This window comes from Bubalus bubalis, chromosome 22 (genome assembly GCF_019923935.1).
Source record: "Bubalus bubalis isolate 160015118507 breed Murrah chromosome 22, NDDB_SH_1, whole genome shotgun sequence".
NCBI lineage: Eukaryota > Metazoa > Chordata > Mammalia > Artiodactyla > Bovidae > Bubalus > Bubalus bubalis.
Genome location: NC_059178.1, coordinates 39049696 through 39075907, shown reverse-complemented (window position 1 = coordinate 39075907; position 26212 = coordinate 39049696). Strand labels below are relative to the sequence as shown.

Genomic DNA, 26212 nt, shown 5'->3' with positions numbered 1-26212 from the left:
AAAACTCTAATACATCACAGAAGATAGAGGAAGTCAATTTCCCCACACTTCCATGTGTGTAATTCTATATTTAATGAAGCTATTCATGCTGCAAGTCACTGAATAAACATTTGCTGTGTGGAGTCATTTTATTTACATGCAACAGTTAGGGATTCTCTTTATTTTACTTTTAGGAGCCATGTATGGAGAAAAACTTTTTTAGTGTCCATCTGCTCATTTTTTTTTTCATCTAATATAAAGATTCTCTGTTATGACAATCTGTTCCTTAATAGCCAGATATTCTAACAGAAGAAGAAACACAAAAACATTACCCACAACTTTGGAAATATAATTCCAGTTTATTGGACTCTCTTTTTGCTGTAGTCACATTTGCACAGTTCATGGCTATTTTAATTATTGCAAAATACAACTCCAAGTTAAAGATGTTCATCATTATCATAAAGATAAAAATAGAAAATAAAGTTCTTTTCTGCAAAGCAGTATATCTGAATTTTAAGTGTCATCAGTGAAGCAAAAACTATTTCTTATAAAAATGAATTAGCTATAATTAACTTAGATCATTTCTATTTCTTATTTGCCTGCATCCGGATTTGCTAATGTATGGTGATGTCATGCTCAGCTCATGCGATGTGGCCCTGGAAGGGTGTTACCTCTCTATTTTCCTCCTCTTGTTTCTTTTCATCATATAGCATATTTCTGTGCCTCTGCCCAAGTTCACTGCCTTTGCCTCTTACTTTGCCCTTGTACCGTTTCCCTAGCCCTGGAGGCTAGACTGCACTTGATTCAATTTTTATTCCCCTCGCCCTTCATCTGAAACATTTGCCTCAGAGTTCCAACTTGCTTTTAGCTGTCTAAAGTTTGACCTGAACTGTCTAAGAATAGTCTTGCCCGCTTTAGACCTCCTTTGAATTTGCAGCCTTCCTTTTAAACTCGACCACATAGCCACCATCTTCTCTCAACACCACAGCAAATGTCTTTGGACTGACAGACTGTATTCCTGTGCTTTAGACCAGTATTTTTCACATTATGTATCATGACCCATTTGTGGATTTTAAGGTGAATGTAGTGAGTTGTGATAACTTTTACAAAAATGAAATAGAGAACATAAATGATCTGTTTTACTGTAGAAATGTGTATATGTGCTAGCTTAGGATGTAAAATACATTTCTGCCTGTGCTGTTGGTCTAAAAAGTTGGAAAACATTGCTCAGTGAGCACTGTGATTTCAGATTGCCTGCAGATGCCCAGTAATCACTTCCACCTACCCTGCTTCTCACTTCTGCTCTTGATATATTCTTAGATCTTCCTGGCACAACAGTTTGTTCCACATTTAAAATTATCTTCAGGCTCTAACCCATATTTTCATTCATCTCAGTTAAATGTACCCTACAAGGTTGCCAGATTTAACAAATAAAGATACAGAATGCCCAGTTGTATTTGAATTTCAGATTAGCAATAATTTTAATGTTATTCCCAATATCACATGTTTATCTGGAATTCACATTTAATTGTGAGTGTTGTATTTTATCTAGGAACCTTTGTGTGCTAACTCGCTTCAGTCATGTCTGACTTTGTGCAACCCTATGGACTGTAGCCCCCCAGGCTCCTCTGTCCATGGGATTCTTCAGGCAAAGATACTGGAGTGGGTTGCTGTGTCTTCCTCCAGGGGCTCTTCCCAACCCAGGGATTGAACCTGCATCTCTTGTGTCTCCTGTTTTGGCAGGAGGGTTCTTTACCGATAGCACCACCTGGGAAGCCCCTTGGAATTTTAATCATATTTAAAAATCAACTCAAGATATTCCTGACTGGGGCACCCCTTAACTAAATGAAAAAGACAAGAGGACCTGATCAATGGGTGTGATGACTGAATATAGAAAATGATCAGAGAAGAACAAAGGGAATAGTAGGCACTGATATAAACTGAAAAAGGCATATTGGAGTAATTGATGAATACTGGAGTGGGTAGCCTATCCCTTCTCCAGCAGCTCTTCACAATTCAGGAATCTAACTGGAGTCTCCTGCATTGCAGGCAGATTCTTTACCAACTGAGCTATCAGGGAAGCCCCAGCAACAGTACCAGAGAGTAGCAAAATCAGTACTATGGGATTGATAAGAACCCAACCAAAAAGTTGAGCACCCACCACCAGGGGGCAGTAGAAAGTTCGAGGGGGCTAAAGTGCAAACCTGGCAGCATCCTAGTTTTGATATTGATGTTAAGGCCCAGGTGTTCAGTTGGTTAACAGATGTATAGAGGTCAAATAAATACAGTGTAACGGGAAGTCTTGCTGAAATGGCAGTTAGGATTTGGAAGCAAAAATTTCTGAGGGTCAGAGTAAATGCAAATTTGATCAGACAACCTAAATGTCTGCCTTTTTGTTTAACTGATTATGATGCTATGAATACACTTTTTACCTGAGAGCATTTATGATGAATCCTGATCAAAGCATTTTTTGGAATCACATTAAAATTAGCCAAAAAATTAACAATAAGTGATTATAATGATTTCCTATTTGTTGTTCAGTAGCTCAGTCCTTTCCGACTCTTTGAGACCCTATGGACTGCAGTACACCAGGCTTCCCTTTCCTTCACTATCTCCCAGAGTTTGCTCGAGCTCATGTCCACTGAGTCAATGATGTCATCAACCATCTCATCCTCTGTTGCCCCCTTCTCCTCCTGCCCTCAGTCTTCCCAACATCAGGGTCTTTTCCAGTGAGTTGACTCTTCATATCAAGTGGCCAAAGTATTGGAGCTTCAGCTTCAGCATCAGTCCTTCCAATGAAGATTCAGGACTGATTTCCTTTAGGATTGACTGGTTTGATCTCCTTGCTGTCCAAGGGACTCTCAAGAGTCTTCTCCACATTGCAGTTCAAAAACATCAATTCTTTGATGCTCAGCCTTCTTGATGGTCAAACTCTCACACCCATACATGACTACTAGAAAAACCATAGCTTTAACTATAGGGACCTTTGTCAACAAAGTGATGTCTCTGCCTTTTACTACACTCCCTAGGTTTGTCATAGCTTTTCTTCAAAGGACCAAACATTGTTTGAGTTCATGGAGGCCCTCACTGTCCACAGCGATTTTGGAGCCCAGGAAAATAAAGTCTGCTACTGTTTGCATTTTTGCTCCATCTATTTGCCATGAAGTATTGGGACCAGATGCCATGATCTTCACTTTTTGCATGTTGAGTTTAAAGCCAACTTTTTCATTCTCTTCTTTCACCTTCATCAAGAGGCTATTTAGTTCCTCTTCACTTTCTTCCGTTAGGAATGCGTCATCTGCATATCTTATGTTATTGATATTTCTCCCAGCAATCTTGATTCCAGCTTGAACTTCATCCAATCTGGCATTTCACATGTTGCACTCTGCATATAAGTTAAACAAGCAGGGTGACAGTATACAGCCTTGATGTACTACTTTCCCAACTTTGAGCCAGTCCATTGTTCCATGTCCAGTTCTTGACCTGCATACAGGTTTCTCAGGAGACAGGTAAGGTGGTCTGGTATTCCCAATGCTTGAAGAATTTTCCAGTTTGTTGTGATCCATAGAGTCAAAAGTTTTAGCATAGTCAATGAAGCAGAAGTCGATGTTTTTCTGGAATTCCCTTCCTTTTTCTATGATCCAAGGGATGTTGGCAATTTGATCTCTGGTTCCTCTGCCTTTTATAAATCTAGCTTGTACATCTGGAAGTTCCATCATGTCTGGATTGTGAAAGTAACCAACAGTTGGTTTCAATTATTTAATATGGCCCAGAGTATTAGTGGTATAGAACCATACCTAGCAGTATTCAGGGATAATTTTAGTGCCTGTGTCTTTAATAGATATTTGTTCAAAGTTTAGGTGAAAAATGTCTTCACCTATGTAAGACTGTTTCCATGTGCCACTCCCCTGATCCAGAAGTTCCTCTGTAGAAGTATAATAATGTTCACTGCTTATCTTTTCTCTTGCATGAACTGAGTAAAGAAAACTCAGATAAATGTAAGAAAACCATTGGTTAGACTTTATACTTTCATACCACATCTGTAAAAGTATCTGGGCCAAAGGCTATAGTGTTGGTAAGCTTTATATGTGTATGCCATATGTGTGTATATATACATGTATGTTTTCTTCCTAATTCCCTTTCTTTAGATGTATTCAAAAATATACAGTGTGTAAACCAGATAGAGTGGCCCTTGTTGAACTGGAGATAATGCCCATAAATAAGATTTTCCTTCCTCAGATAGGGATCTCTCTGGACTGTGGTGTCTTTTTTGAATCAGGACACATGAGGTCCTGATCCATATGAGTATTTGGATTTATAGACTCTATTCAATTACATTTTAATTTTATTAGTTTCAAAAAATAAATTTTCTGCATCTTCATTATGCAGTTATGTACATTGCAAGTGGTATGTGATAAAATATCATAATGAAGGAAGTGAATGAAAGTCACTCAGTCATGTCCGATTCTGTGACTATACAGTCAATGGAATTCTTCAGGCCAGAATACTGGAGTGGGTAGCCTTTCCCTTCTCCAGGGGATCTTCCCAACCCAGGGATCGAACCCAGGTCTCCTGCATTACAGGAGGATTCTTTACCAGCTGAGCCACAAGGGAAGCCTAAGAACACTGGAGTGGGCAGCCTATCCCTTCTCCAGGAGATCTTCCTAACATTGCAGGTGGATTCTTTACCAACTGAGCTATCAGGGAAGCCCAAAATATCACAATATTGAACATTAAATATCACAATAGGGTTATGATAAATGTCATTAGGAGACTGTTTCTTTATATGTGATCTCAAGAGTTTCACAGAAGAGAATGTTAAATATTGGGCCCCAAAGGCAAGTTCTTCCATGGGTTTACTGTATGATACTTTGCAAAAAAAAAAAAAAAATCTAGTGTTACTATTCCAGTGAAATAAAGGTGTTATTTCTTTTTTTAAAATTCACTTTATAAAGCTAATGTGGAGAAGGTAATTTCAAAAGTAGTGCGGTTAAACCAACTTTATTTTGCTCTAAAATTCAGTGTCTGAAATGGAGCACACTGTTTACAAAGGCATCAAGCTGTGGAGTAATGTTACTTAACAATGAAATTCAGCGCTTGCCTACTGTTTTTCCAAATTATTAACATTTAGTAGCAGCAGCAGCACTAATTCTGATTATTTTTGCTAAGACCTTAGTGAACTTAGGACAAAATGGTGTGATTCTGGTTGATAACTCTGATGATTTTAGCATTTTTTGTTTGCTAATGCTCATGATTTACCCATGTCAAGCAATGTCTCTATTTTAGTGCATGTGTTAGGTTCAAATCTTAAACCAACAAGAGCTTCTCTACTGGTGAGTGTCTTTGAACAATTACAGTCTTATTCCTTTAGAAATAGGTTATTTACACTCCTTATGTGTATTAGTTGCTCACTCGTGTCAGACTCTTTGTGACCCCATGAGCTGTAGCCCGCCAGGCTTCTCTGTCCATGGAATTCTCCAGGAATGGATTACCATTCCCTTCTCAAGAGGGTCTTCCCGACCCAGGGATCAAACCCTGTCTCTTGCATCGCAGGCAGATTCTTTACCACGTGAGCCACAGGGAAGAAGGAAGTCCTCCTTGTGCATTCTGTTAAAAATGGACCTCCTCTGCATTTAGTTGCTGGCTGTTACAATATTACAGCATTATGACAAAGCCATTACTTTAGCCTCAGTTCTGTTGGAACAGAACAGATGGCCAGTTAATTTCCTCCAGGTGGAGCTCTGTATTGTTACTGCAGTCTGATGTGTTTCTCATGGAACTCTGTAACCTGAGACAAGGTACAGAGCCCTTGACTGGCCCTTGTATTCAAAAGGGTCACCGCAAACCAGTCGGAGCATTTTATACTTTAAAGAACCTCACTCCAGGGAACATTATAAACATTTTAGTATAATTAACCTATGCTGTGAGGTTAATATTCCAACTCTTACGGATGAGACAGTCTCTCTCTTTCATTTTTAATGCTGATGACCAGGAGAGGCTGTAAAATGTGGTGATCAAAACTGAATAAAAGGTAGGCTCTGAAACCAGAGCTTGTCTCTTCTTGTTTGATAAATTGTACAACCTCTCTGAAGCTTAGTTTCCTCGTGTGTTAAACAGAGATGATAATGGTGATGATAGGCATCTGTCCCTGGGACTGTTGTGAGCATTAAACGATAAAATACATATAGAATTCTTACTTAGTATAATTATTATTAAGTACCCAATTAATGGGAAACACACACATAATATAATTTTAGGAAAGCATTTCCTTTTGTGCAAAATAGCCAAAAAAAGTTAAAAGTTGTCACAGAGTTAACAAGAATCCTAATTTAGAGAACTGTCAATTCTCTACCATTTCAGGAGCCAAAGAATTGCAGGTTTAGGGACAAGCTGAGTCAGTTTTGGGGACCTTTCTATTGAAAATGCTTGGACGTTCAACACAGTTAAAATTAGAATTCTTAGGACTGGGCAGGAAGGACAGGACAAACAGTCCCGTTAAAATAATTTTTGTCTGTTATCAATTTTGCTGTTAATTTGCAAAACCTTATGGCTCAAGTTAATGAGATAACCTTGGATCGTGTAACTGTGACTCACGCAATCTGAAAGAGTATAGCAAAACAACAGTTTTTATTCACTTATTGGTTTTCTTTTACCAATGCAAGATATTTTTTTTAAACTTTATTTATTATTTTTTAAATTTTATTTTATTTTTAAACTTTACAATATTGTATTAGTTTTGCCAAATATCGAAATGAATCCACCACGGGTATACCTGTGTTCTCCATCCTGAACCCTCCTCCCTCCTCCCTCCCCATACCCTCCCTCTGGGTCGTCCCCTTGCACCAGCCCCAAGCATCCAGTATCGTGCATCGTTTTTTGACTTTTACTAAGCTCCTATTTTACTTTTTTTAACTTTTTATTTCGTGTTGAAGTATAGCAATGCTGTGACCATTTCAAGTGCACAGCAGAGTGACTCAGCCATATATATACAAGTGTCCGTTCTCCCACAAGCTCACCTCCCGTCCAGGCCGCCACGTAACATTGAGCGAAGTTCCCTGCACTGTCAGTAGGTCCTTATCGGTTACCATTTTAAATATAACAGTTTCTTATTGAATTATTTTGAGTAATTAATTTCAAAATTTTTCTAATTTCATATTACCCACATAGTCAGATCCCAGAAAGAAAGGAGACTTATTTCTGAATATAAAACTGTGCTATTCCAAAGTAAATGTAAGAAGACTTTAGGAATTACGTATATGATCAAATTTATGAGATTTGGACACTCATTTAACTGTGATTGACTTAAAATTTCAGTTCTTTTGAATAAGTTACAGTTTTAGCTTAATAAGTTTTTGAGGGGAAGGTGAGTGGCACTTGGGAACTGCCATTGGTTTGATACTTGTTGGATTTAAAAAACTGTTTCTTCTTCCTTCACAAAGACAGGGGCATTGGCAAGGTAAAAATGCTCATCCTCCTTTCAACTACAGTATTTGTCAGTAAACTTTTCAGAAATAAGTTCCTGATAGTTTTTTTACATTTTATATTTTAACCCACAAGTGTGTAAGATCAATAGCAGTGCCCCTTACGAGCTTAATAATTAGGTCCTCTTCAGGTGGATAGGTTTATCATTAGATTACTAATATCATCTTGGTTCTAAATGCTGTCCATTCATAGATGCTAAAGTTTAGTTATTTTTATGTAGAAGTATTACCATATTTTTAAATTGGAGAGGTGATTTCTACTTCTTAGAATGCTAGTACAATTTATTATTTTCGGCATCCCTGATGAGTTCTGGTCCTAACGGACTTAGAATATAATGTTTTCATTGAAGACACTATCAATGTTGTCTAATACACAGATGAATTAAACTCTTTAGAAGTGATAAGCAATGAAAAAGGTGCCATAACATTCCCAGCATTCAACCATAGCTAATTTGATGTTAAAAAAAAAATAGGAAAAACAGGGTGTGAGGGCTGTCTGTCTGTGACACTGCTCACCCCGTTGATCGCCAGGGATGATTCGACTGATCTGGCTGATGAGGCGGGTGTATTTTTCCTTCCTCACCACTCCAGGTGCCTCCTCCCAAAACTGCACGCTCAACTGAAGAGCGTGACCTGCCCTGATAAAGGAAGATCATCCCTGGGCCAAGGGCATATGAGTAGCTGTGCTCCCCTGCCAGAACCTCCCCACATGCTCCCAAGGTCCATATGTAGGAGAATGTAGGATAGTCAAGCTTCCAAGACTCCAGACACACCAAATGAGGCGCCACATGTGGCAGCCTGCCTTTCTTAAAAAGCATCAATGAATCTTACAAATCTTTAGCCACAACTCAAGTTGAAGGAATATTTAAAACAGATATATTTTAAATATATTTAAAATAGATAACTGACAAGGACTTACTGTATGCACAGGGAGTTCTGCTCGATATTCTGTAATAACCTATATGGGAAAATAATTTGAAAAAAAATAATAGAAAGAATTAATTTTAAAAACTTAGTATGTATATCTATAGAGCTTTGTAGCTATAATAATACTTATAATAAAAAAAATATAGCAGTGATAGCAGGAAGAAAACAAAAGTTCCCAAGTCCCAACTCTGGTAACACTTTGGGGTTTGGGGTAGGTTGGGCTTTTTCTTTTTTTACAATATCAAATTTTTGAAAATCTATTTTGAGGTTCCTGCTTTCCTTGGACCCTATGCATTTGTCTAACCTGTCTGTTGGATGAGCTCACCATGGTCCCTTGAGTGTATGGAAATAGACCAGGACTGAGACATCCAGTTTCAAGTTCCAGCTCTTTGCTTTGCCCTCTCTTGTGTAACAGTGGCAGTTTATTTAACCTCTTGTACCAATGGATCCTCTTATCAAGGAATTCCTATATTTTAGGTATCCACTACCTAAATAATGGATACAAAACTCAGTGAAAAGCAATATATAAATCTAAGAAACCAAGTCTGGATTTATAGAAAATAACATTTCTAAGAAAGAGATGCCTCATAATTATTCACATGATGAAGAGTGTGAGGTCATTAGTTTGTAAGATACTATATGACTATGTTCTAGTCCTTCCTTTGGATGTTTATTTTTGCTACTGGCAATATATATGACTTGTCACATGGCAGTTGTTTTGTTGTTACTGTTTTTATTGTTGTTTTAGTGTTTCATTCAGAGGGAATGAAGCTAATATCCACTCTAGTGATGTTTTGCTTCTTATTACTAACAAGATGCAGCACTTCTGTGTTGATAAACCAATTCTAAGGAAATACACTCTGTCTTTCCCAGTTATAAAGATATTTCTAAGAATGAATTTTCAAATTAATATCATCCTCACTAGTGTTCTAGAAATGCTGTGTACCATAAATTCAAAGTCTGATTTCTGTCCTAGAAAAAGAGAAGTGATTAGATTGGGAAAATGGGTCAAGGAAATAGACATTTATGAATGACATAGTGTTTCATATCATTAATTATAGTTAGTAGAATGGTATTTCAAGTATATGAATCAAAATATTTTTCAATTTCTGTCCATTCTCGATTTGATTTGCACCTGTTTTTACATATTTAGGACTTTGATGAATAGACAGCTTGGAAGAACACATCCCTGAGTTTTATCTCTGTTTATGAACATCTGTTTAAAGTTGATTTAACATTTAAACATTCACAGAAGCAGATCCTTTCACCAGGGCAAGGGCCATAGGGAGCATTTAGCTCAGGCCTCAAGTTCAAGAGTCTTCATGTAGACTGTCCGTGTAATCTCTGAACGGGGTTATGAGAGGATATTGACAGGACCAAGCGCAGTATTTCATTATGGGCTTTAATTGTAATTATTAAAATGAAAATGTAATTATTCAAATGTACCATAATTTTAGAACTTTTAAAGGACATCTCCTCACTGTTTAAAAATGTTCTGAGAACTGTGGCAGTGGAGGCTGCCTGCTGCTGCTGCTGCTAAGTCGCTTCAGTCGTGTCTGACTCTGTGCGACCCCATAGACGGCAGCCCACCAGGCTCCCCGGTCCCTGGGATTCTCCAGGCAAGAACACTGGAGTGGGTTGCCATTTCCTTCTCCAATGCATGAAAGTGAAAAGTGAAAGTGAAGTCGCTCAGTCGTGTCTGACTCCCAGCGACCCCATGGACTGCAGCCCTACCAGCCTCCTCCGTCCGTAGGATTTTCCAGGCAAGAATACTGGAGTGGGGTGCCATTGCCTTCTCCAGGAGGCTGCCTAGGACCCTTAATTTCAAAGAGACTGGAGAGGAAAGATTCTGGAAAAGGGAGAAGGAAGAATTTTCCCTCTTCACCATCACTGCATGAGAAATATCCCTTCAGAAATGAGTGTGAGACTTGAAGAGCCTATTCTGAGGGTCTCTTCTCCTCCCTGTGCCTCAGAAGACTCCAGGGTCCTTGGGCTCTGGTGAGCATGAGGTGGGGTAGAAAAGGTCTGAGAAGAGTAGGATGTCTCAGCAGGTCCTCCTATAAAATGGGTTCTGAACACGAAAAAAGCACCTGCAAAGGGGTGATTTTGTCCACTTACATAACATACAGTGATATGCCCAGAATAATATCAGAGATCAATGTGATACAATACTTACTAAAGTATCTTTTCTAAGATATCAGAAGGAATTTTTATTATTTCATTCACAAATGTACAGATATTTATCCACTTATATAACTTATTTGTGGTCATTACAGATGCTTGTTTTTAAGAGTAAAAGTACAAAAGAAATATTAAATATGATTAATGATGAAAACAATTGGAACTAGGTAGTGCTAGAACAAATAATACAATTGAATCAGGTCAATGATAAAGCTCTCTAGATGGGATTTCTACACAAGGGCTTTATTAACACTGAGAAAAGGGAAAATTGCAGAGCATCAGGACCATGGAAGCAAACACAGCATCTCTTTTACTCCACCAGTGGGCTATTTTTTTTTCAATTGAAGATTTCTCTTTTATGTAAGAAAAGAAAAGCATTAACAGAAATCTTCTTTGAAAATAAATTAATGGAGCATTCTTCTCAAATCCTGCTTGTTAATGAATTTACTGATTAGATGTATTAGTTCCAGTGGATTATAACTCCATATTGTTAAAATATGAAGTGTCTGGACAGAGCATGCAGCAGAGACTTAACTTCCAAATTATTATAAAATAGATTTTTAGAGTCAGAAAAAAATTATCTCTAATTAATTAACTAAATCAGGCTAAAATGCTAGTTCCCTTTGTAAAAATAGATGAATAAAAGTCAAATTTGTGTGTGTGTGTGTGGAGAGAGAGAATGTGTGAAAATGAATGAACATTTAAATTGTGTATTTCTTCACTTTATAACTAACAATATATTTTGATGAAATAGTTTGAAATTTCTCTAATTATTTTTCCTCACAATTCCTATATTACAAGGAAGTTTTTTTAATCTGAACATCTTAATTTACAAATGATAGTTATATTAAAAATCAGAGTTTCATTGTCTAATCCTAGTAGAGTTGAATGTAAATTACCTGTGTATGGATCATCCATGACTTATTTTCAGTTGTAGACTAATTTCTTCTCTTTCATATTCTTATGGCTTCTTTTCCCTGAGCATCAAAGTGATAGGCTAAGTGATGCAAACTGATTTTCATGTGAAATCCAGGGTAAAATACACTTTATAATTTTGGATTTTAGTATATGAGGTTTCCTTGATGCTGTGCTCCTTCTGTAGCCTGGATAAGCAAAAGTTTCCCCCATGAACATGGAAGGGCCTGTGCAGATTTGTACTCAGTTGAACACAAGCTGCATATTTTCCTTCCTTTCTACAAACTTAAAATACATCAGTGTTCATAACAGCTCTACATGCACCTGAGATACTGATATGGCACTTATATCTAATTTACAACTCATTTATTCCTCCTGCTTATCTCATATTTCATGGACCAGTGTTAGTATGGTGGAAAACTAATGCCCTGATCAGACTCCCTAGCATCCCTGTCAGAGTTAGTGCCAGGTTTTATTCAGTGATATTTAGCAATCTATTTCACTTCCAGAATTTTTGCTTTGATGAGAGAAATACCTTGGTTTTTGAAAAGTCAGTGTTTAAAGAATCACTGATAAGAATTTTGATTTTTAATTTGATTCTAGATCACGGTTCTGAAAAGAGAAGCTCTGGGTAGGGTGCTGGAAAAGTGGCTGTGACTCTCAGTGTTACATCGATTATGAAAAACTGATGTAAAATAACAAATAAAAAATTGGTGGCCAGAATGCATTCCAGGTGTGTCATTTTCTGTGGAAAGGATGATTCACTGCAGTAAATAGATAACATGAGTTCTGTTCAGATTATTTTTTCTTTTTCTGAAAATACTATGAAAAGCAATCATGAAGACCTGCTTATTACTGCAAAATCTAAAGTTGTTTGTTTCTCCTTGGGGCTAAATTTTTAAAAGCATATGTAAAATTGGATACCATGTTAATGGTGCTAGCAATGAGTTTAATTGCCAAAAACCATGGGGGCCAATTTTAATAAAGAAAATTCACCTGAGTATCTGTACCCTGTGATTATTTTTCCTAAAAGAAATGCAGAAATAGAAACAGATCTCCATCCAGATGTGGCTCCTTTTCCTCCACATTGCGTTCTTAGTGATTATTAAGAGACACACAATCAAGTTGGATAGATATTTCTTGAAATGATGCATGGTATGCAATGCATGCTTTCATTGTGCTTCCTGCCATTATGGAATAATGCGTCTTATTTGGAAATACAGTGATCACTTCTGTTGAATCATGCCCAGTCCGTTTGTATAATAACACCCCTGTTTTGTGAATCATTTCAGATTTCAGAGAGCTATGCCTTCCTACCAAGAGAAGCGGTGACACGATTTCTAATGAGCTGCTCAGAGTGCCAGAAAAGAATGCATTTAAACCCAGATGGAACAGATCATAAAGGTAGCCGCAGCGTCAAATAGTGAGATTTCAAGTAATTTTATTCATAATGGCAATTTATAGCCCACATATTTCGAAGAATGTGGTAGAATGAAACAGTTCAACAAGTCAAATCATCTCATTTATTCAAATAGGAGCCGGTAAATCCACTTACAAAGCAATGCAATGATGCCCTTCTTCAAATGAAAGACGGTCTTGACTGTGGCAAATACTTTTTGTCCTATAATAGTGTTTTAATTCTCATTCATTGTGTATATTTCATGGTGTTTTAACTATCTTCAGCAAGGAAATTGATGTTCCATCTGTGTTCTTTTAAATTTATCATCTTATTTCTAAAAGTAATGAATAATAATTTTCTTTCACTGAAAATTTTTATAGAGAAGTTACTATTTGGCTTTGGCTTTCATTAAAAATTATTTGGATTATTTTCCTAATATATGAGTTTCTCACAGAGGTTAATCTCAAAGCTATATTGAAGCTAGTCAATTCCCATGTGTGGGAGGATGAGTAGAATGGCAAAATATAAAAATAAAAAGCTTCCTTTTTACCCTCATGTGGTCCACTTAGAAAGTAAGTGTGGGGACTTCCCTGATGGTCCAGTGGTTAAGACTTTGAGCTCCCACTGCAGGTGTGAGAAGTTAAAGTGTTAGTATAGCCCACCAGGCTCCTCTGTCCATGGAATTCTCTAGGCAAGAATACTGAAGTGGGTAGCCATTCCCTTCTCCAGGAGATCCTCTTGACCCAGGGATCAAACCTGAGTCTCCTGCATTGCAGGCAGATTCTTTACTATCTGAGCCACCAGAGAAGCCCAGCCTTGGGTTCAATCCCTGGTTAGAGCATTAAGATCCCACATGCTGTGTGGCATGGCCAAAAAAAATTGTGTACAGCAAAGGAGAAAAATACAAAAATACTGATGATTTTGTTTAACCACTATATTAGCTTCACTCATTGTTATCCAGGATACCAAAAAACTCACCTTGTAGTTAGAAATAACCAGTTTATCCATAGTGCTATTTTGTCCCCAAACACCGTTATTGAAACTTGCCAATCAGATATATATATATATATATATATATATATTTTTAATGCTCCATCTCTAATGCTACCAATCTTCTAAACACTTGGTATCTTGCCTCTTATTTCCATTTGAACAAACTAGATCATTCTAAAATTACAGGTAGAGTACTGTATCACTTTCATTACCCATTAAAAATGTTTTATTACAGATAATGGAAAACCTCCCACTTTGGTGACCAGCATGATTGACTACAACATGCCAATTACCATGGCCTATATGAAGCACATGAAACTGCAGCTGCTAAACTCACAGCAAGAGGAGGTAAAATGAAATATCTACCCTTATATCACAAGTCAGAATGAAACTTGATAACCATGACTCTCCTATTAAGCATGACGCCATTTTGAAGACAGTAATTTATTTTTTTAATAAAAAGAGTGTCAGTAGAACTGCACAGATGGAGAAAGAGGCAGAAATTGTTAGTTGTCAACAGATCCCCTATCTGACCACATCCACCTTAGTGTTATGTGAACATTTGTTCATTCTCCCCAAAGATTCATTTTCCTTCATTTTCCTTCCTTTATCAAACTAACCTTGATAAAGTGCTAGGAAGTTCAGGAGAAAGTATTCCAAATAAGTGTGTATCCAGGGAAATTACAGTATTAAGGCTATTTTACCTGGAAATCAGAAAGTTCAAATTCATAGGTATTTCAAGTATGACCATTTCAAATCAGCCAAATCTTTTGTATATTTTAAAGTTGTTTTTCAATTAACCATTCTATGTATTTGTCTCTTCTCTGAAATGTCTTAACTAGAAACATTTTGATGTTTCAGATTATTTTATTTAATTTGTATAGTAAGATTCTAGCAATGAGCTTGTTGGCATATATTAGACACAGAAAGAATATTTGTTAAATATTCTTCTCCAAGATACTGATTCACTTACCAGTTTGGTTGAAGTATCTCAAAAGCAGGAACTAAGTTGTATACAAACCCTGTGTATATTCCCCAAATACTTCTAACAGTGTGGCTTAGTAAATCCTTCTTAATTAGTTAGTAGCCATTAGTTAATATACACACTCAAAGTATCTATCCCATGGACTGTAGCCTATCAGGCTCCTCTGTCCATGGGATTTTCCAGGCAAGAGTGCTGGAGTGGATTGCCATTTCCTTCTACCAGGGGATCTTCCCGACCCAGGAATCGAACCCTAGTCTCCCACATTGCAGGCAGATGCTTTACTGTCTGAGCCACCAGGGAAGCCCCAGTTAATATACACACTCAAAGTATCTATACTAGAAATAGTTTCTCAGGCTAATATATTCTTTCCTTTTTGAAATTTCTCTGGAAAAGGAAATGTGGTTAAATACTTATTTTTAAGTGTAACATTACTTGGTGAGGTATTAAATTCTTTTACAATTATTTGGTTAACTTAGTTCATAAAGCTCAAATCAAATTTTTTATTTTCCTCTTTATGTCAGCAGGTTTAATCTCAAAACTGTATTTATAAAATTATGTTGTCTCAAAAGACTTTATGAAAAGTATATTCTATAACAACATCTGTATTAGTGCTGTGGCAACATCAGATTCCATATTATCAGATAGATATATGTAAGTGATTAACTCATAATAAAGCCATTAGTTAAGAAAATATTACTATTTATCCATCCCCAAGAATGAAAATATTATTCCCATGATTCAGCACACAATTGAAAATCATTTTTTAAAAACCTGTAAACTAGTTAGAGCTGTCAAATTATTTGTAGGAAACTCATTTAGATATTGATATGTTTATTAATAGGCCAAAAAATAAGATCAACTTTGAGCCAGCAGAGCCCACATATGCTAAGTCCTTCTGGCTTCTAAAAAATCCTGAGTATTTCACATAAAAAATGGATTATTTTAAATGATAATTGGATTAGGAAAATAACTCTTATCCTTACATTTAAAAAATTCTACCTTGGGTTTACATTGTCTTAAAAATATTTAGATAAATGATGAATTATATTACTTAAAAAATTTTGGAAATTGTGATCATTGAAAGATAGTGGTTAGATAAGTCATGGTAAAAATGGACATCAAGTGAGATATCCCTTTTGTAGTAAGTTATATTTAAATTTAATAAATGTTTAATCAGTTACTTTAACCAATATTTATTGAGTACCTTCTTATGTAATTGTCAGTCTTATAGGCAGTGGAAATAAACAGTGAATAAATTGACAAAATCCTTGCCTTTAAGCTTATCTTCTAGTGGTGGTGGGAGACAGTCCATGAAGGAAATAAATGATGAAAGTCTGTATGTGAGATGATGCTAAATGCTAGTAATAGAAATATAGACAGCCAGGAATGGGGATTCCTTTATAATTACAAAATACTGTATCCAAAGTAAGATCAGCCTTCTTATAAACTATTGATGAAAATTTAAACCACAACAGACTTTTTGGGAAACAGTTTGGCGATAATTAATTTAAAACTTTGAAAAGTTATTTATATGCTTTGACTAGAAATTTATACTAAGGAATTTGATATATAAAACAATTTACATATTAGGATGTTTATTGCATTGCTAATGGTAATGATTGGAAATATCTAACAATGAGAAATAGTTCAATCTGCAACATGGTAGCCTCTACCTATACAGGGATATTGAAATTTAACCAAAATTAAATTAGCTAAAATTAAATTTTCAGTTCTTTAGTCACACTAGCTACATTGATCAGCCATAATGCACAGTTCGTATAAACCATTCTATAGAACAGACACTGCAGCGTCACTCTTTGTATCTAGTTTCTCTTTAAACATACACATAACCTCACACACATACTTTTTACATGTAGATACATTTATATATCTTCCCTAATACATTTATATCGCTTCCCTGAGAGCTCAGTTGAGTCCACCTGCAATGCAGAAGAAGGCAATGGCACCCCACTCCAGTACTCTTGCCTGGAAAATTCCATGGACGGAGGAGCCTGGTACGCTGCAATCCATGGGGTCGCTAAGAGTCGGACACGACTGAGCGACTTCACTTTCACTTTTCACTTTCATGCATTGGAGAAGGAAATGGCAACCCACTCCAGTGTTCTTGCCTGGAGAATCCCAGGGACGGGGGAGCCTGGTGGGCTGCCGTCCATGGGGTCGCACAGAGTCGGGCACGACTGAAGTGACTTAGTATAGCATAGCATAGCAATGCAGGAGACCCCAGTTCCATTCCTGGGTGGGGAAGATCCCCTGGAGAAGGAATAGGTTACCCACTCCAGTATTCTGACTTGGAGAATTCCATGGTCTATATGGTCCATGGGGTCGCAAAGAGTCAGACACAACTGAGCACTTTTACTTTCGCATTTATATAGGGGCTTCCCAAGTGGCGCTAATGGTAAAAAATCCTCCTGCCAATGCAGGACACACAGAAGACATGGTTTTCATCCCTGGGTCGGGAAGATGCCCTGGAGGAAGAACTGGAAACTCACTCCAATATTCTTGCCTTGATAATACCATGGGCCGAAAAGCCTGGCAGCCTACAGCCCATGGGGTCTCAAAGAATTAGACATGCCTGAGCGATTGAGTGCATGTGTGCGCCCCCTCCCGCGCACGCGCGCGCGCACACACACACACACACACACACACATTAAATACACATCTGTCTCTCACACACATATACACTTACATGCAAATAATATTTTACTAGACTACATCTAGCTAGCTCTTTGTAGTGGACATAATAAACACTTTTATAAAGATTATTAAGTATCCACAGCTACTTTATAAACACAGATTGATCATCTTTACTATTATATTTAAATTCATTTTTGTGTGTGTTCATGTATAATAAATATAAATCTTCTACACTGTAGAATTTGTTACATATTCTATATAACAGTATCAAACAGCTTTGTGCTTATTATGTATCTCATGCTGTTTTAACTACTGTAAATATAATATAGCCTCTCAATCATTATACAGCCCTATGAGGTTGATACTATTTTTATTATTCCCATTTTATAGGTGAGGAAACCGAGGCACAGAAATGTTAGGTAACTTGCTTAAGGTAACACATCTAATAGGTTCAGTTCAGTCACTCAGTCATGTCCTACTCTTTGCGACCCCATGAATTGCAGCACGCCAGGACTCCCTGTCCATCACAAACTCCCGGAGTTCACTCAGACTCACGTCCATTGAGTCAGTGATGCCATCCAGCCATCTCATCCTCTGTCGTCCCCTTCTCCTCCTGCCCCCAATCCCTCCCAGCATCAGAGTCTTTTCCAATGAGTCAGCTCTTCGCATGAACTGGCCAAAGTACTGGAGTTTCAGCTTCAGCATCTGTCCTTCCAATGAATATTCAGGATTGATTTCCTTTAGGGTGGACTGGTGGATCTCCTTGCAGTCCAAGGGACTCTCAAGAGTGTTCTCCAACACCACAGTTCAAAAGCATCAATTCTTCGGTTCTCAGCCTACTTCACAGTCCAACTCTCACATCATACAGAGCATAAATCTGAATCCAGGCAGTGTGGCTCCAGAGAATGTGCTCTAAAATAATATATTACAGACAATACATATAATATATATAATGGATATACATATTATCAAGCTATGTGTGTGTACATATGTGCATATATGGTGCACATTGATAATGTGAATGTTTACACTGAATTCTATTATTTTTTCTTCTTTGAACATAAATATTTATTTCAGATGCTTTGGATTTTTCATAGAATTTAGAATTGGAGAAAACATAATGTCCTGAGAGAGGGCATGTGGCTGGGAGAAGTCTATGTGGCTGATGGCCCAGAGGCCTCCTAGCGTGGAATTTCCTTGCTGAATTAATGGCTCAGACGGTAAAGCGTCTGCCTACAGTGCAGGAGACCTGGGTTCAGTCCCTGGGTCAGAAAGATCCTCTGGAGATGGAAATGACAACCCACTCCAGTATTCTTGCCTGGAAAATCCCATGGATGGAGGAGCATGGTAGGCTACAGGCCATGGGGTCACAGAGAGTCAGACACAACTGAGCGACTTTACTTTCACTTTCAGTGCTCCTTGGTAGACCCAGACACTATCAGAACCTTTGATAGAGGAAGAACACCCGGATACCTGGGTCTGACCTAAGGATCAGAATGCCCGTTGTTAGTGTGCTAGAAAGCTCCTGTCTCCTGACCATAGCAATTTCTTCACTGATGCCAACATGTTATTTATGAAGCCAAGAGAATGCTTTCTATTCAAAGAAGCTCTTTCTCAAGCCTGGGTGACATCATAATGAAGCCCAGGTCTGGTAGGTGATAGTGTGATCAGTTATCTAACTGCTCTGTGCCTCAGTTTCACAGTGTGTTAACTGGGTAAATGCTGGGTAAATTTCACAATGCATTAACTGGGTAAATTCTAACTCACAGATTGGATGAAGCTGACATAAGTGAACAACTAAATAACAGAGTCTGTGATATAATTAGCAGTGCTACTACTGCTGCTACTGGTAATCATCGCATCAATGTTAAACTTTGAGATCAAATATTTATGAGTTGAAGTTAAACCTGGTGGTTTCAGTGAAACATTTTTGGTATTTTACACGAGTTTCTTGGGTCTTCCTGCCTATATAAGCACATAGCTGCTGCTGCTGCTAAGTCACTTCAGTCGTGTCCGACTCTGTGCGACCCCATAGACGGCAGCCCACCAGGCTCCGCCATCCCTGGGATTCTCCAGGCAAGAACACTGGAGTGGGTTGCCATTTCCTTCTCCAATGCATGAAAGTGAAAAGTGAAAGTGAAGTCGCTCAGTCGTTTCCGACTCTTAGCGACCCCATGGTCTGCAGTCTACCAGGCTCCTCCGTCGATGGGATTTTCCAGGCAAGAGTACTGGAGTGGGGTGCCATTGCCTTCTCCCATAAGCACACAGCATTTGTCCGAAAATCAGTTCTCCCAAAGGAATTTTCTTCAAGAAAATGATTATAGCAACATAGCATGTATTTGTTTTAACTTAATATTTGATAGATTTTTTGATGAATTGACAATTTGGCAGCTAGCTTTGCCTTTTGGGAATTTAGCCATTTGCTGATTTGGCTTTTGGTTGCTGTTTGGCTTCTGAATCTTTTGTACTTAGAACTTTTTGTGTTAATGGCATTTGTACTCCCTTGCAAGGAAGAAAGGCTGTACTAAGATTAACTAGTTTTCTGACTAATGAGGACTTTGAGTCTAAACATGTAAATTTTTCTTTAAGGAGATTCTATTCTGTATACCAATAAAAATTTTTCAGTTCAGATTTTTTATTACAGTGTCAGATTTTTGCTTATAATATTTTATTGTCATTAAAAATAAAAGCGTGTTTCTTTTTATGCTATATTTTGTGATTGACTCTTAGAAAGCTTTTTAATAATTAAAAAATACATTCCTTCATTATTCAGATAATTCCTCAACTACATCCTTCCTAAATACATTACTTTAAACCTTTTATATCTTCCTGTATACAAAGACACATTGAATCTTCACAAGTCTTCATGTCTTGTTTGTTATTTCAAGCATCTACTCATGTTAACATTTAACTGAGCCCTATAAAGGCTTACTTACTGGCTAAACTTTAATTGATCCTATAGATAAAATAGTCATTATCTGAGTATATTATATTTTATGATACTTGATGATATGCTAAAACCATTTTCAGGATGAAAGTTCAATAGAAAGTGATGAATTTGATATGAGTGATTCAACGCGGATGTCAGCTGTGAACTCTGACCTCAGCTCCAATCTTGAGGAAAGGATGCAAAGTCCCCAGGCTCTCCATGGCCAACAAGATGGTAAGCCTTTCAAACTGAGCAAACAAAACAATAACATATCCTGGATCAGAATTGATTAAAGCAACCGCTTCTTATTCTGGTGGTAATTTTTTATCTGTTTCTATGGAGACTTTTTTCTGTACACTAAGGTTGTGTTATCCACTTCATTATTCTTAGATTCAACTACTTGGATTAAAACTGTAAATGCTAGTTATAAAATTCAAGCTTGCCCATGTTTTGCACTCTGAGCTTAAAATGAGTTACATTAGTGGACTTTGGGTTTCTGTGATGTTTTCTAGGTTTGGTTTCTTGGACCATTATTCTCCTAACTGAATAAAGAGTTTAATAATGGTCAGAGATTAATGAGGATGTTTTGATGTTACTAAAAGACAAAGGAATAGCCAAAAAAAACAATTGCTATAAAAGAACAATTTTTACCATAGTGATTTTGCTGGGTAAGAAGATTTTTGCTGTGATTTTGAGCTGTTTTATTCAGCTCTAAAGGAAAGAATGATCATGATCTTTCATTCCTGGGTCTGTTGATGATTCCTGAGTCATTGCACTGTCCCTGATAGAGCAGTTAAGGTTGAGAAAACTGGACGTGTAGAGAAGGCTTAGCAATTCACACTTTAGGTCTAGTATAGTCAGAGGTTTTTTAAAACTATCTGTGTAGATTTTTGTCTTTGTAAATATAATATCCTGTATGCAAGGAAACGTTCCTTATTTGGTAATTGCGGATAAAAATTCAGGCTTACAAGTAGAAGGAAATTGTCCAATTTTATTCAAAAATAGTTTATTATTCCGGTAATTAACAAATTTACATGAGCTTTTTGACTGTGTATTTTTGTGCCTGCATCTGTTGATAGCAAATAAAGCTCTTTACTTGTTTTCTCTGATACTTGATTTAAAAACTGGTTGTACAAGATTGCTGCATTTCTAGCTGCTGTTGGTGTTCTTATGTTGTCAAACGAGAAATCCTTAGTTTTAATCAGAAAGTCTTTAAAAATGTGAGGGGGGACTTGTGTTCCCACTTCAGATGAATCTAAAAGATGCTGGTGTCCTTGTTGGCATGAGTTACAAAGAAGGAGCAGGACACTGGTCATCAGTGGCTTTAAAATCACATTTTACTCATTACATAGTATAACAGCTCTTGCAACAGAAATGATGCTTATTTGGGAAATTTCTAAGAATGTAGTTCTTCTGGTATGGATATAAATTGCTTTTTTTCTTCTAAAATATTAGTAGATTTTCAGATTTTGTCTTTTAATGAAAAATGTGTAGCACCAGAATAATGGACTAACCATATATATGTGTGTGTAGTTGGGTGGGTGTGTATCTTAATATTATTAATAATATTATTAATAATATGCACATGTTTTGCCTGACCATCATCTTTTTTACTTCTTAATTTTGGGGATCATAAATAATAAGAGGATGTCTCTCATGATGCAAATCCTTTGTTTGCTTGATTGAAGTCTATTATGGATCTTTGGCTAGGAGACAGTTGATGTGACATAAATATATGTTGATTTTAATAAAACGTGGAGGGATAATGTCAAATATTACTTCGTCTTAGGAGAAGGCATTGATGCCTTTCTCATTGTACGTTGATGTATGCATCAAGGATAGGGCCATACCTAGTAGTTCCTTCTCCAGCCTAAGCCTTCCCTGACATGTTCAACGCCTTCTCCTCACACTTCTCTTGCAGTTTCCTCTTATTGCAATTACCTCTTCTTTCTCCTGCCTCACAGGTTTTCCCCAGAATCAACATACACGCATGATGTGATAAAGGCCCTCCCTAGGAGGCCGCCATTAATCCCACGGAGTCCATGCACTCATTGCCCTTTTATCTGCCCCACGCCCATGATACTCTTTACTGCAAAACTGAGAACCTGTCTCATCTCCACTTCCTCACTCTACTCCTCCCAGCTCATCTCAGGTAGGCTTTCATCCTCACCATCCCATTCTACTTGCTCTTGTGAGTGCTCCCAGCAGTCTTCATGTGGCCTGATTCTTTGATGCGACCTTCATCTTTCTCATTACTAATATCAAAGGATCGCACACCATTTGCTTCCTGGTGGGCCTGTCTCTGGGTTCCTTTTTCATTGTCTAGTCAATACATGGCGGAGTGTGCTGGGGTGCAGCCCTTCTCTGTCTCCTCTTCCGTGCTCACTGCCTAGATGATCACATCAAATCACTTGGCTTTCAGTATGATCTGTACCTAGATGAGTATGAGTCATACTCATGTGTGATGAGTCTCACGTTTGCCTCTCCAAGCCCTAATATCTTTCTTCAGCTCGGGACTCTCTCCTCCTCTCTATTACCTAAATTTTAACATTCTTCAGAGGATTTATCAGGGTATGAAATGATACTATTTTTCTTATCGGCTGTTTTTCTTCTATACTATAAATATCATATTAATTAGGGAATCTTTTGTGTTTTTGATTTCCTTTCAGTTTCTCCATTCGACATACTTCTTAAATAGTCTATTATGTAAATAATTATGCTCCATTATGTAAATCTAACTTTTCACCGTAACCATGATTTGTCACGTACATTTTGCATATTTTTTGTAATTTTCTTTTCTCTTTCTCCCTGACAATGGCACTCTCATAGGTAACCCATACTGACAAACTATCATTCCTGAATTTCTCTGTGTACACACACACACACGCTTATACACAGATGTGCATACTCAGAAGATTTTGTCATCATTTTATAAAAATAGGTTATATCATTTACGGTAGTCTGTTTCTTGCTTTTTTCATCCATATTACCTTTTTTAAGAGCTTCTAGAATACTAAGATGTAGATACTATGTGTGTGTGCATGCTCAGTCATGTCAGATCTGTGACCCCCATGGACTGTAGCCCACCAGGCTCTTCTCTCCATGAGATTTCTCCAGCAAGAATACAAGAGTGGGTTGCCATTTCCTCCTCCAGGGGATCTTCCTGACCCAGGGATCAAACCCACATCTCCTGTGTCCCCTGCATTGGCAGGTGAATTCTTTACCGCTGTGCTACCTGGGAAGTCCGTATATACAGTCTGCTGCTGCTACTGCTAAGTCGCTTCAGTCGTGTCTGACTCTGTGCTACCCCACAGATGGCAGCCCACCAGGCTCCCCCGTCCCTAGGATTCTCCAGGCAAGAACACTGGAGTGGATTGCCATTTCCTTCTCCAATGCATGAAAGTGAAAAGTGAAAGTGAAGTCGTTCAGTCTTGTCTGACTCTTCGCGACCCCATGGACTGCAGCCTACCAGGCTCCTCCGTCCATGGGATTTTCCAGGCAAGAGTACTGGAGTGGGCTGTCATTGCCTTCTCCAGTATATACAGTCTAATGTTCAGTAAAAAAAAAAAAAGATATGGTCCCTATGCCTTTAATTAACACACAATCTAAAGGAATAAAAGTATACACATACCATTTGATTTTGGTTACAGTTCATTGAGCCAATGTGGGAAAAGTCCTGCTTCTGTAAAAATAAGAATCCGTGCTACTAAAACTTTTAGTTTGTGTCTCCTTCAAATCAGTTGGGATGTAGAATACTAGGACTACCTCGGGTCTGGGGGTATGTTGCTTTCTGTGGATAATATGCTTTGATCTTTAGTAATCAGTGGGTAAGGACTTATGAGGTAACATATCCAATTATGGTAGCAACCTGAACACAGCTTCAATCTAGTCTAGTCCAGGGATTTTGAAGCATCACTGGCCTCCACCCACTCCGTGCCAGTGTTGCCTACCTCCAACCATTATAGCCAAAAATGTTATAGACACTGAAATATCCTGTGCATCCCAAAGTGAAGGACACTGCATCTCTGGTGTAGGCAGAGAAGGACCATCTCAGTAATAATCCAATAAGATGAATATTAAGAAGGCAATGGAGAGGAGTTTAGACATGGAAATTGAAGAGAAGTCTAGGAAATATGAACATATGAAACTCCAGTTTAATATTCATAAAATATGAACAATATAAACATTTTAAAGCTAAAGCATTCTATTTTCTTTAGTACTAAGTAATTACTTTAAGGTATTATTGGAAAGAAATTGAAATAGCATATTGTCAGTTTTCAGGACTCTTTCCCATATTTATAACACAGGTAAGTGTAACAGTGTGTTATTGGACATAGTGAGAATAAACTTCTTCGATTCTCATCTCACATGGTAATGGACAATTTTTAAATCTCTTCAATACCAAGGGAAAGAAAGAATATGAAATATAAATCAGTTTGTAGATATAATAATATAATGCACATAGGAAAAAGAGAGGAAAAGAAAGGAAATGTCTTGCCATCAGACTAGATAATTAGGTAAAGGTGAAGAAAATACAAACCAGAATGATGAATTTGATAAGAAAAAAGTGTGTCAAAATTGATGTGTAATATTCAATTTCTTTTACTTATTTTAAGTTTATAATGCCCTAACTCAATTAAAATATAGAAATGCACAGAAACTTTGAAACTTTGTATAGGAAATATTTTACCCTCATTTAAAAAATTGAGGTATAATTTACATAACACATCATATTAGTTTTGTTTTTTTTAATATTTTAAATTTTTTTATTATTTTTTTATTTTATTTTTTAACTTTACAATATTGTATTGGTTTTGCCATATATCAACATGAATCCACCACAGGTATACACCTGTTCCCCATCCTGAACTCTCCTCCCTCCCCGTATTAGTTTTGATGTACAATGTAACAATTTTGTGTGTGTAATACGTTACAGAATTACCCCCACAAAAAGTCTAGTTAACATCCATCACCTCATATAGTTGTAATTTTTCTTTCTTGTGACAAGAACTTTTAAGATCTACTCTTTAAACAACTTCCAAATTACAGTGCAGTATTATTAACTATAGGCCCCATGCTGTACATTAAGTCCCTAGAATTTACATATTTTAAATTGGAACTTTGTTCCTTTTGACCACCTTCACCCATTTTTTCATTAAAATATATTAAACTATGTAAAACTTTTTTGCTATCTTCAGTAATGCCTTTAGGATAAAGTTGTTTAACATATTACATAATCATTTGAGTTACTCAGGACACTATGAGGTCCTTTAAGCTCTGGTGAAGTATAAGGAGCTTACTGTGCAACAGGTTCTTCTCTGTAGTGGTTGTGGCCCATGGAATTCCAAAGTGCTTTCCTGAATCGAAAAGCTTAGAGGTGCTCTGTACTCGAATGTTCATCAATTTGTAAGTATTCTTGTTTTTCCATCTATTTCGATGGATTATAAATAGAAATGTCGCTTAAGGCTTATGTTGTCCAATCCAGATCCTAGAGATTTGTGGGAGTGTGGACTAGCTCAAAATAGTATTTTTTTGTAAATTATTTATTTGGAATTGGTGCCTAAAAACAGCTGATTTATTTTTCGTTCTTATCTCAGGTAATTTATTATTAATAAAGGATATCTGGCAAAAGTGTTGGATTTAGAAACAGACAAAGATTCAGTTCACAATGTTCAACTTCTGATAGAGAAATACTTTTCTAAGAGACATCTGAATTACTTTTCTGAGTTAATAACATATTGTATAATATTAATAGCTTTATAAGGGAA

The 26212-nt window shown here is 37.1% G+C and overlaps 1 protein-coding gene across 8 annotated transcripts in view; it reads left to right on the top strand.

Annotated features, from left to right (window-relative positions):
- The window catches only part of NOL4 (nucleolar protein 4), a 563001-nt gene that overhangs the window by 224642 nt on the left and 312147 nt on the right, over positions 1-26212 (top strand). For all 8 annotated transcript variants that reach the window (XM_044934428.2, XM_006066107.4, XM_006066102.4 and 5 more), the window contains 3 exons: positions 12776-12887; positions 14111-14223; positions 20546-20678. In XM_044934428.2, the coding sequence (XP_044790363.2) occupies positions 12776-12887; positions 14111-14223; positions 20546-20678 (358 nt within the window). The remainder of the gene's footprint in view (positions 1-12775; positions 12888-14110; positions 14224-20545; positions 20679-26212) is intronic.